The sequence below is a fragment of the Dama dama genome, chromosome X (assembly GCF_033118175.1).
Source record: "Dama dama isolate Ldn47 chromosome X, ASM3311817v1, whole genome shotgun sequence".
Classification (NCBI taxonomy): domain Eukaryota; kingdom Metazoa; phylum Chordata; class Mammalia; order Artiodactyla; family Cervidae; genus Dama; species Dama dama.
The window spans coordinates 29,987,343-29,997,939 of NC_083714.1; the positions used below are offsets into that span (position 1 = coordinate 29,987,343).

Sequence of the window (10,597 nt, forward strand, 5' to 3'; positions counted from 1 at the left end):
GGTACTGGCACAAAGACAAAAATATAGATCAATGGAACAAAATAGAAAGCCCAGAGATAATTCCATGCACCAATGGACACCTTATCTTGGACAAAGGAGGCAAGAATATACAATGGAGAAAAGACAATCTTTTTAACAAGTGGTGCTGGGAAAATGGATTAAAGATCTAAACGTAAGACCAGAAACTATAAAACTCCTAGAGGAAAACATAGGCAAAACACTCTCCAACATAAATCACAGCAGGATCCTCTATGACTCAGCTCCCAGAGTAGTGGAAATAAAAGCAAAAATAAACAAATGGGACCTAATTAAACTTAAAAGCTTTTGCACAACAAAGGAAACTATAAGCAAGATGAAAAGACAGCCTTCAGAATGGGATAAAATAATAGCAAATGAAGCAATGGACAAAGAATTAATCTCAAAAATATACAAGCAACTCCTGCAGCCCAATTCCAGAAAAATAAACGACCCAATCAGAAAATGGGCCAAAGAACTAAACAGACATTTCTCCAAAGAAGACATACAGATGGCTAATAAACACATCAAAATATGCTCAACATCACTCATTATCAGAGAAATGCAAATAAAAACCAGTGAGGTACCATTTCATGCCAGTCAGGATGGCTGCTATCCAAGAGTCTACAAGAAATAAATGCTGGAGAGGGTGTGGTGAAAAGGAAACCTCTTACACTGTTGGTGGGAATGCAAACTAGTACAGCCACTATGGAGAACAGTGTGGAGACGCCTTAAAAAACTGGAATTAGAACTGCCATATGACCCAGCAATCCCACTGCTGGGCATACACACTGAGGAAACCAGAATTGAAAAGAGACACGTGTACCCCAATGTTCATCGCAGCAATGTTTACAATAGCCAGGACATGGAAGCAACCTAGATGCCCATCGGCAGATGAATGGATAAGAAAGCTGTTGTACATATACACAATGGAATATTATTCAGCCATTAAAAAGAACAGTTGAATCAGTTCTAATGAGGTGGATGAAACTGGAGCCTATTATACAGAGTGAAGTAAGCCAGAAAGAAAAACACCAGTACAGTATACTAACACATATATATGGAATTTAGAAAGATGGTAATGATAACCCTGTATGCGAGATAGCAAAAGAGACACAGATGTATACAGCAGTCCTTTGGACTCTGTGGGAGAGGGTGAGGGTGGGATGATTTGGGAGACTGGCATTGAAACATATATATTATCATATGTGAAACAAATCACCAGTCCAGGTTCGATGCATGATACAGGGTGCTCGGGGCTAGTGCACTGGGATGACCCAGAAGGATGGGATGGGGAGGGAGGTGGGAGGGGTTTCAGGATGGGTAACATATGTACACCCATGGTGGATTCATGTCAATGTACGGCAAAACCAATACAATATTGTAAAGTAAAAAAATTAAAAATAAATAAATAAAGTCTAAATAATAGAGATTTACAATTATGGAAGTAAATGCTTCTCCACACTGCAATGCCAAAAAAGAAATAATCTTTGTAATAGCTTTTGAGTAGCAAATTGCTTGGCAGACTTGACTGAGATTAGTTTCCTGATGGCTTTTGTGACTATTTAGAGCTACTAAATATATTTTGTTTCTGAAAAAAAAAATTGTCTGCTGTTTACTAGCTGTGTTGTTGTTGTTCTTCAGTTGCTCAATCGTGTCTGACTCCTTGCAACGGACTGCAGCACACCTGGCTCCTCTGTCCTTCACCATCTCCCAGACCTTGGAAACAACTACTTTAACTTCTCCAGCTGTCTTTATCCTTATCTATAAAATGGATGCGATAATAGTAACTATCTTAAAAGTTTTTTGTGACTTAAATAAGACAAAATATATTAAATATCTGGCACAGAGTAAGTAGTAAAAAAATCTGTTTCCTTCTCCTTCCTCATATTTTCTCATCTGGCATGCCCCACTGTTACTTAATTTCTAGTTTTGACTCTCAGGGTATCAAGAAAAATTAGAGTGATCTATGTCGAAGGAATTTCTGATAGCTTCTGATTTCTATAAGACAATAACCTCTTTTGGAGTCATTGCCATAAATGACCTGTTTTAAAACAATTTTTTTAGAAGTCTGGAGCAAATAACTTGTGGAAAGCAATAATAGCCTATTGATCTTCATACAAATAGGTCCAACAGTGAAGCATGTATTGTCAGTTGCTTTTGCCAGTAAGGGTAGTGACATAATCTCATTACCACCTGTTTACCCGTGTCACTTACCACACAGAGCTTTCAGGACAGCTGGTGACAGAGAGGACAGGAGTACTGTCTATAGTTGTGCAACTGAATAATTCTGTCTGGCCCATTCTAGGGTAGTGCCATGCCTTCATTAATCTCGTGCTTCTTAATACACTGAATTAAATAGCAACAGATCCCTGAAAGTATCTGATCTATCTTCTTGAAGTACTTTTAGACTTCCTAAACTGAGAGCCTTCCACAGGCATAGCTACATTACATTTTGAAAGGGAGTTCATGGATGGCATCTTTTGACAACTGTCTCCCCAGAGATCAGCATGACAATCTCTTCATCACCTCCTTATTAGCCTGATGGAAAAAGAGAAAATCATCCTTATGTTTCTATCTCCTGGATGATTTTTCTAGAAAAAGAGAAATGATGCATTTTAAATGATACTTTATCTGCACTTACACATCTGCAAAATTTCTTTGAAAAACAACCAGCAACATCCTTTTGGCAGGACAACCACATTTTTAATGACCTCATAATTGCTGGGCAGAAGTAAATATATCCTTGTATGGTTCTCACTTAGCATTTCAATAAAGTCCTCAAAACCTTTTGAGAGATATGTGAGTACTATCTGGGGCTGTGTCATGAAATCAGAGGTGATGGGTAATGAAAGACATTTAGAGTTTAGCCACTTTCACAGCTAAGCTGCTGCTGCTGTTGCTGCTGCTGCTGCTGCTGCTGCTAAGTCACTTCAGTCATGTTCGACTCTGTGTGATCCCATAGATGGCAGCCCACCAGGCTCCCCCGTCCCTGGGATTCTCCAGGCAAGAACACTGGAGTGGGTTGCCATTTCCTTCTCCAATGTGTGAAAGTGAAAAGTGAAAGTGAAGTCGCTCAGTTGTGTCCGGCTCTTAGCGACCCCATGGACCGCAGCCCACCAGGCTCCTCCATCCATGGGATTTTCCAGGCAAGATTACTGGAGTGGGGTGCCATTGCCCTCTCCGCACAGCTAAGCTGTTTTATGGCAAATCTTCAACTTTCATTACCCATTTTTCCCTCCCCAAAACAGTTATTTAAAAAACCAAATATGTATGCATGTATGTGTATATATATATACACACACACACTTTATTATTTCATTCTCAGAGCTCAGTGGATAACTGAAGTAGCCTAACAGTTTTGTGTCAAAGAGTAGGTTTTGAGATGATTCCTATTTTGCCTTTATAAAACCCAAGTGCCTTCAAATATTCCCTGCTGGTACAACTTTACTAATTATCTGGATGATCTTACTATCTCTAGAGGGTCCAATTGGCTCTTTATACTTATTTTTCTGCCAAATATGAGCCCAGTTTGGATTAAAAATCTAAACTACAAAATTCCAAATTTTCCCTTTCATTCCTACTTCCATGCCTGTTCTTGACGTGGAATACCATCTCCTCCTCTGCCCATGTTTAATGTACCCACCCTTCAAAACACAACTCTAAGCCCCAATACCACGTGAACTATTTCACAACTACTTTCACCGAAAATTAGTTTCTTCTTTTGAATTTCCATTGTGGAAAATGACAGCTAATAGTCTGTGTCTATTCTTTTTTATTGCATTCTTCTTATATAGATGTTTTCCTCTCTCCCCAGAAAGTTTGAATATTCCTTGAAGTCACTACCAGTTTCATATTTAACTTTTGTTGTATAATCAACAGCAAACCAAGTAGTGAATGCATGCAGAAGGTATTCAATAAACATTCATTGCATAAAAGCAAATAAGTTGCAAGGCAAAAATCTGAGCTAGAATCCATAAATGTATAATACCTATTATGGTTTTGGACAATTCTAAGGTGCCATTGGCTTTATCACTATGCCCAACTATTTGGCGTCTATAATACATTTCATTCTCATGTAATTCAATTAAGGTGATATTTTACTAAATAGGCATTTCTAGGTAAAAACAGCCAATGATTGCAATATTTTAATAAACATAAAAGGATTTCCTGGGGATTCCTTGCTATTATTCAGAAAAAATAATGCAAGCTCTCAAACATAAACTATATAAATATGACCCACCAACTATTCGCAGGCATTAACCCAAGTTTCATTACTCCCTCTAATCTGGGAAGTGTTAAAAGGGCTTTAACGCTCTATCACAATTATATTGCTAATAATAAGTTTTCTTTTACATAAGAACAAGGAAACAATAAGCTAAAGAAAAACAGAAACAGAATCTGGGGAATCGAGATTTCTTAACAGTGAACCATGCTAGGCAAGTGAACAGATTCCTCTGGGAGAAGTTTTGGAAACATGCTGCTTTCATCTTTCAATGAGATAAAGAAAACTCAATAGTGTATATAGACAGGGACAAGGTGCCCTGGCAGGAAGGTGTGGACTTAGAGACTCAAAATTTCTGAGTTTGTTGCTTCTCAGCAGTGACTGTTAGTAGCAATGCATACATACACATGCATGCACACATACATTCCACAGATAATTGAAACATACACACACACACACACACACACACACACACACACATATGTATGATTGTTGAAATGCAGCAGCATATACTGCAGATTCTGATATTGGGAATAAAGAAAGTTATTTTAAGATCTTTGAAGTCTAGTCAGAACAGCACAAATCTTAGGTGCTGTTCACCTAAGGTGCACCTTAGGTGCAATTCACAAATCTAGGTGAAATTAAGGAAGTGGGCCAAGTTTTGGGCTTTATCTTAAAGCAAGATTAGTACTCTTAGATGAGGGGATGGTCATCATAATTTCAGAGCAATTAATCTGTAGGTCATTGGCAGAAAATGAAAGCTGAGAAAGTATACTTGCTTAAGGTAGGAAGGGGGATGAAATTTAGGCCGGAAGAACAGAAAGTACCTTATGCAAAAAAAGTTAAAAGGCAAAAATCTGAGCTAATATTTGTAAATCAATGCTGTTATGACTTTTATCTCCCCTCTCACTTGCAGACAAGTTTCCAGAGCTTTATTCTGGGAAATATGTCTACACACACACACAAACACACACATACACCATACTGAGCCAATAAACTGGAAGGTAGGATGAAGGGAATAAATGAAAGTTGAGGAACTAAAAACTAAAAGCCTATATGATTCTTAGAGGAATTTTTTATAGCATTCCTCTTGTCTCATCTTCACAAGAGAACTCAGATTGCAAAGCAGTTTAGCCCCCCCACACTCCATTCTCCTCCAAGTTAATAGTGGAAATTTAAATTACAAGATTAGACATGGTACTCTACTCAGTGCTTGTCATTTCAACCTGGAAGAAGAGATGTGATGACTACCTTTTCTAAATAAAACTTAAGAAATAATTCTTAAAAAAAGGCCATGCCACCATAAGTCTTCTAAAATTGTCTTGCAATGTGTCTTTCCAACTGGGCTGCAACAGGGTTAAAGTAGGGAATGCCCTTAAGTTCATCTACTACTGTGCGAAAAGGAATCATACATTTAGCTTTAGAGGAGTGTTACAGACTTCTCCCCTCCTCCCTCCTCCTCTTCCCATCTCCCTTTCTCCCTCCCTTCCCTAGCAACTGGTAACCTCAGAAAGAGGACTCCAAATCTAGAAAGAAGCAGTTGGTCGCCAGCTTCATTCGACCTGCCAAGCTGCTCTAAGGAAGAAGCATCAGTCATTTCTCCAGACTGAGCTGGTCTGCGTGGGCATTCAGCTGGTTTTCTCCATCACCTCAATAAGGCTTTCCTCATCAAATTCCTCCATGGCTTGCATTGAAAATGTGTAAGTACAAAACTGAGTGCAACTGTTTAATTTGAAGGCAAAAGGCAGTTTGCATTGTTTTCCTGTGTTAAGTGTGACAGGGCCAAGTGGGTTGCCGGGGATGTAGAAAGAGATCCCAGACAAAAGCCTGAAAGATATAAATTCAGGTACTAAGAACGCTGGAGTTTTAAATGTAATTTTGAAACAAAAAAATTTGCAAATCCTTAGTCTAAATTTTGATGTTTAAATATAAGGAAATTCTTACTCTGGGGTGTGGTGTGGGTTGAATGAAAGAAAATTTTAACACAAGATGGTATAAATGTTGAATGATGCTTCATGAAAGAGAAACAAACGGAAGTGTCTGTTAACATAAATAAGCTTTCTTAGACTTATGTGGAAGGAAAAAAAAAAATTTCCCTCATAAGACTTTCCAGAGCACTCCTGTCAGAATCTAAATGATGAGTTTTAGTGGATCATAGATCCTGCTGGAACGTAAAGAACTGGTGTTTCCTCAGCTTCCTGGTGTTTATCCGGCCTTGAGGAGGTGGGACTATAGGGAACGGGGTGGAGCCATAGGTCAGCTGTAAAGGGAAACTACAAAGCCTGAATCTCAAGAGGCCGCCTGATGAAGGGCAAGTGAATTGAAAAAGTGTTTGCTGATTACACCCAGGAGGAGATCAGGCTCTTCCTTTCCCACGGTATATTTCATTCCAGCGAGTTTGATCCATCACATATTTCAGATATTTTCTGGTCACCGCATTGCCATTTTTATTAACTGATTGATTTCTGTTTTGGCAAGCCTTGGAGGGCACGCCCCTTCACCCACAGCAGTAGCGACAGCTGAAAACGGGAACCGGGAGCCGCAGCCCGGCTTGCCCCTCCAGTGCCTGAAGGATGATGCGGGGTCCTGGGGCCACCCTCGAGTCCCGCTGAGACCGCCCTTCAAGGTGCTGAGCGATCTGGCAAGAGAGCGACTGGAGTGCCCCTCGGAGAGAACAGGATCTTGCATTCCTGTCGACTGCTCGAGAGCTCTCAAACCCCCATATGGGCCACCACCTGCTGTTGCGGAAGAGCCCCTAGCAACAGGAGAAGTAAATAGCTCTGAGGGGCAGGCAGGCTGGAGGCAGAGGGGGCAAGATTCTGTTAACAACGTGTCCCAGGAATTCTCTGGCAGCCCTCCCGCACTGATGGTGGTGGGGACAAAGGTCAGCAATGGGGGCACTGAGAGAGGTGGCAGCAATGCAGGGTTATATGTGGCTTTGCCACGGGGTCAAGGATTCTTTCCATCCAGGGGCCCTCAAGTAAGAGGCCCTCCACACATCTCGACCCTTAGATCGGGGATAATGATGGAGTTGCCTCCAGGAAACACGAAAGTGACGGGAAGGGAGAGGTTGGCTCATGTGTCTTTCCCACTGGGAGGCCCGCGGCACCCTGTGGAGAACTGGCCAAGGCCTATGCCCTTGGCCTCCAGCACTGCAGGTTTACCTTGCTGCGCTACTGCTCATTGCTTCATTCCTCCTCGACCTCCTAGTTTCAATCCGTTTCTGGCTATGCCTATTGCTTTTGCTCCTCCCCCAATATTTGGTCCTCCACTGCCTTCCTGTTTTGCCGATTTCCCTTCCTGGGGAATGCCTGCTCCTGCATCCTCAAACAGAGAGAACAACTGATGGCAAAAAAAAAAAAAAAAAAAAAGGAAGGAGGGGGAAAAAAGGTTGGAAAAAATAGGTGAAAGTTGCTCATTTATGCTTTTATATTTGAAACCCTCTACCTTCTTTACTGCACTAATGTGCCTTACATACTTGGAAATTCAATAAACATTCTAAACTTTGAAATATTGTCAGTTATTTTTCAAAATGCCACTCTGGGAGTCAAAGCCTTGGATTTTGTTTTTGCCTTTTAAGGAAATGAAAGCAGTTATGTGCCAGTGTTTTCTAAGTAGCTTAGTTGAGTCCCCACCACTAACTTGCAGCTGTGACTGTGGGAGAAGGTGGTTGGGTTCTTGTTAGACTTGGCCAAGTCTGGGACAAGAAATTCCTACCCACCTAAAGCTATGGGGGTTGCTCAGTGCAGAATGGGTGAACAAAGATAGGGTCCAAAAGGTAGACCCAAGTCCAGATAATAGAGAAAAATGCACAAATGCTAAAAGATAAGACTGAGGTGAGAATAATGGAGCCAACATTTCACAGCCAGTTAGGGGCTGAACCAGGCTAAAAGGTCAGGAAAGAAAAGGGGAAGGGGAAATGGAAGTGTTTTACATCATTGCTTCAAACATGAACCAGTGTTTGTCTCTCAACATTTCACCAGTGCAAGTACATAGTATAGATAGGGCTGGCTTGATAGAAGTCCAGGCACAAGAGGAAACCAAGTTGAGCCTTTCACCCATTCCTCTGAACAAAGGGTTACTATATACTCAGAACTTTTAAAGGCAAATGAAAATGTTTCACTCCTATGGAATTATTTTCTCTGACGCTGCAATGTTTATACTCTTCATAATGTATTACAGCACCCCACTGTCATGATGGCTCTGAGGTTATCAAAAGCCCAGATGGGAGCTTCTTCAAGTGCAAGTGGCAAAGATATGGGCACAGCATGCAGGGAGGAAGGATGGCCATTCTGACCACTATACAACGTCACTGAAGCAGTGGTCCTAAACACACTGCCACTGTCTCTGAAGAAACACTAAATTAGAAATATCTGTAGAGTATGATTCTTCCAAGAAGCATTTGTTATGCACAGAGCTGAGGATGGAGGTGATGCAAGCGGTCAGTTAAAGGCTGTCAAAATCTACAGACACCTAAAGTGTTCAAAGTGTCACTCAGTCATGTCCAACTCTTTGTGATCACATAGACTGTAGCCCTCCGGGCTCCTCTGTCCATGGGATTTCCCAGATAAGAATACTGGAGTAGGTTGCCATTTCCTCCTCCAGCAGATCTTCCTGACCCAGGGATCGAACCCAGGTCTCTTGAATTGCAAGCAGATTCTTTACACCTGAGCCACCAGGAAGCATAAAAACACACCTAACCTATAAGCAAAACCATTAATGTGTTCTTTGCACCAATAGTGGGTTCTTCATCACTCTGAGGAAAAGGGCCCTTGAATCCATGAAGTTTCTTTTCTCCATTTCTTTCACAATGGATTTTTCTAAATGTCCAGGTGGCAGTGCAAGGCTTAAAAGGAGCACTTGGATAGCTCTTGCTAAGATTCCCCTCACTTTGTACATCCTAAAGCTGGCACAGTTCCATCAATTCACTGTGGTGGGTTGAGCATAAGTATTCAGCAAATCATTTGACAGCTGCTCACTCTGAGGTAGCTGAATCTCAGCGTACCAAACACTTATTGGATTTTCGGCCTTAATGAACAGAAGAGTTGGGCATGCTTAGAGTCCTCAAAAATATCTTTTAAGCCAGATGTTAAAAGATATTTTGACAAGAAATCAAGTTGCTGTGTCAACGGCAGTGCAGCATCTCTGGAGAGTTGCCAAAAGGTGTGTAAGTGACAGCAGAATAGGACACATTTTCCTTCTCAAAGGAGGTAGCTCCAATAAACGCTCAGAAAGACCTTACCCACAATTATCGCAATCCATGACAAATGCACTCTAACAAGAAAGTGCCATCAACACAATCTGCTCTTTTTAAGCCCTCTGTTCTCCTTCCTAATACCCTCTGTGTATTATTTTCTACATTTCAAAACACTGAACACCTGTTGTACAAAATGAAAAATAACTATTAGCAAACTGAGGCACTGAAGTTTTCTTTATACTGCTGTGCCATAGGAGAAATACATTTTCTTTAGTTGATGCAGAGCTCTATGCCTATATAACAAGTTTCAGTAAACACAAATATCAAATATCAACAGGGATCCTGTTGTTAAATGTAAGTGAAATGCAAATATGTTTGCTTATTCAGAGCCTCTGTATGTAATTAATTTATCATAGGTTCCAACATCCTCAATGACTGCAAAACACCCATTTTTAAACACACGATTTGCCTTGAAATGGCTATTTTTAAATTATTCTGGTGAAAGATGAGCTAAAATTAATCCTATACCAAAATATTCTATTCATTCTGGAAAGTGCATATAATTAAATCTATTCAATACTCTTGAATATATATGTTTCTTTTCTGTGGTTTATATAGCTTCTAAGTGCCAGAAAGAAAGATAAACATCAACAAAGTAGCCTTTTTCTCCTGATAGTAATGGGAATGGGTTAAGTATTTCCTATTGTAAGTTATCATCATTGTCACGAGAAGATTCATGATGTACTGTTTATTATTTATTGTCCTCATTATATTCTTTGTCACAAGACTGTAGCATTAGAATTTTAATGTCCTATATATTCTCTAGAAGATAATAAAAAACTGTACAACTTTGACCTTTTCTGTGTCCCAAAGTGTGATTCATTAGCCATTTCTATTTTCCTCTGTTTACAACTTCTGTAGCCTGCTTGAAAGATACACATGCAGCCAATCAAACAGTAGAATATGGAAAAGGTTAAGGTTCAAATTATAAAATTTTTAAAGCTTATAGTCTTTCATAAACCAAAGTAACATTAAAATTACACCTTGTTTTTCTGAGAATTATTATAACAAACACTAAACAGGACCAAAAAAATTATTTTCATTGGAGACTTAAAGTTGAGATCATAGTACTATCTTCATCTACTCTGGAACAAGTAGTT

At 40.0% G+C, this 10,597-nt stretch overlaps 1 protein-coding gene across 1 annotated transcript; it reads left to right on the forward strand.

Annotated features, from left to right (window-relative positions):
• The first annotated feature begins 5,883 nt into the window (after positions 1 to 5,883).
• PRR32 (proline rich 32) lies at positions 5,884 to 7,586 on the forward strand. Its single transcript, XM_061136694.1, has 2 exons — positions 5,884 to 5,940; positions 6,719 to 7,586. Exons 1-2 carry the CDS (start codon positions 5,921 to 5,923, stop codon positions 7,584 to 7,586), a joined length of 888 nt encoding a protein of 295 aa, XP_060992677.1. The 5' UTR covers positions 5,884 to 5,920.
• The last annotated feature ends 3,011 nt before the right edge of the window (positions 7,587 to 10,597 follow it).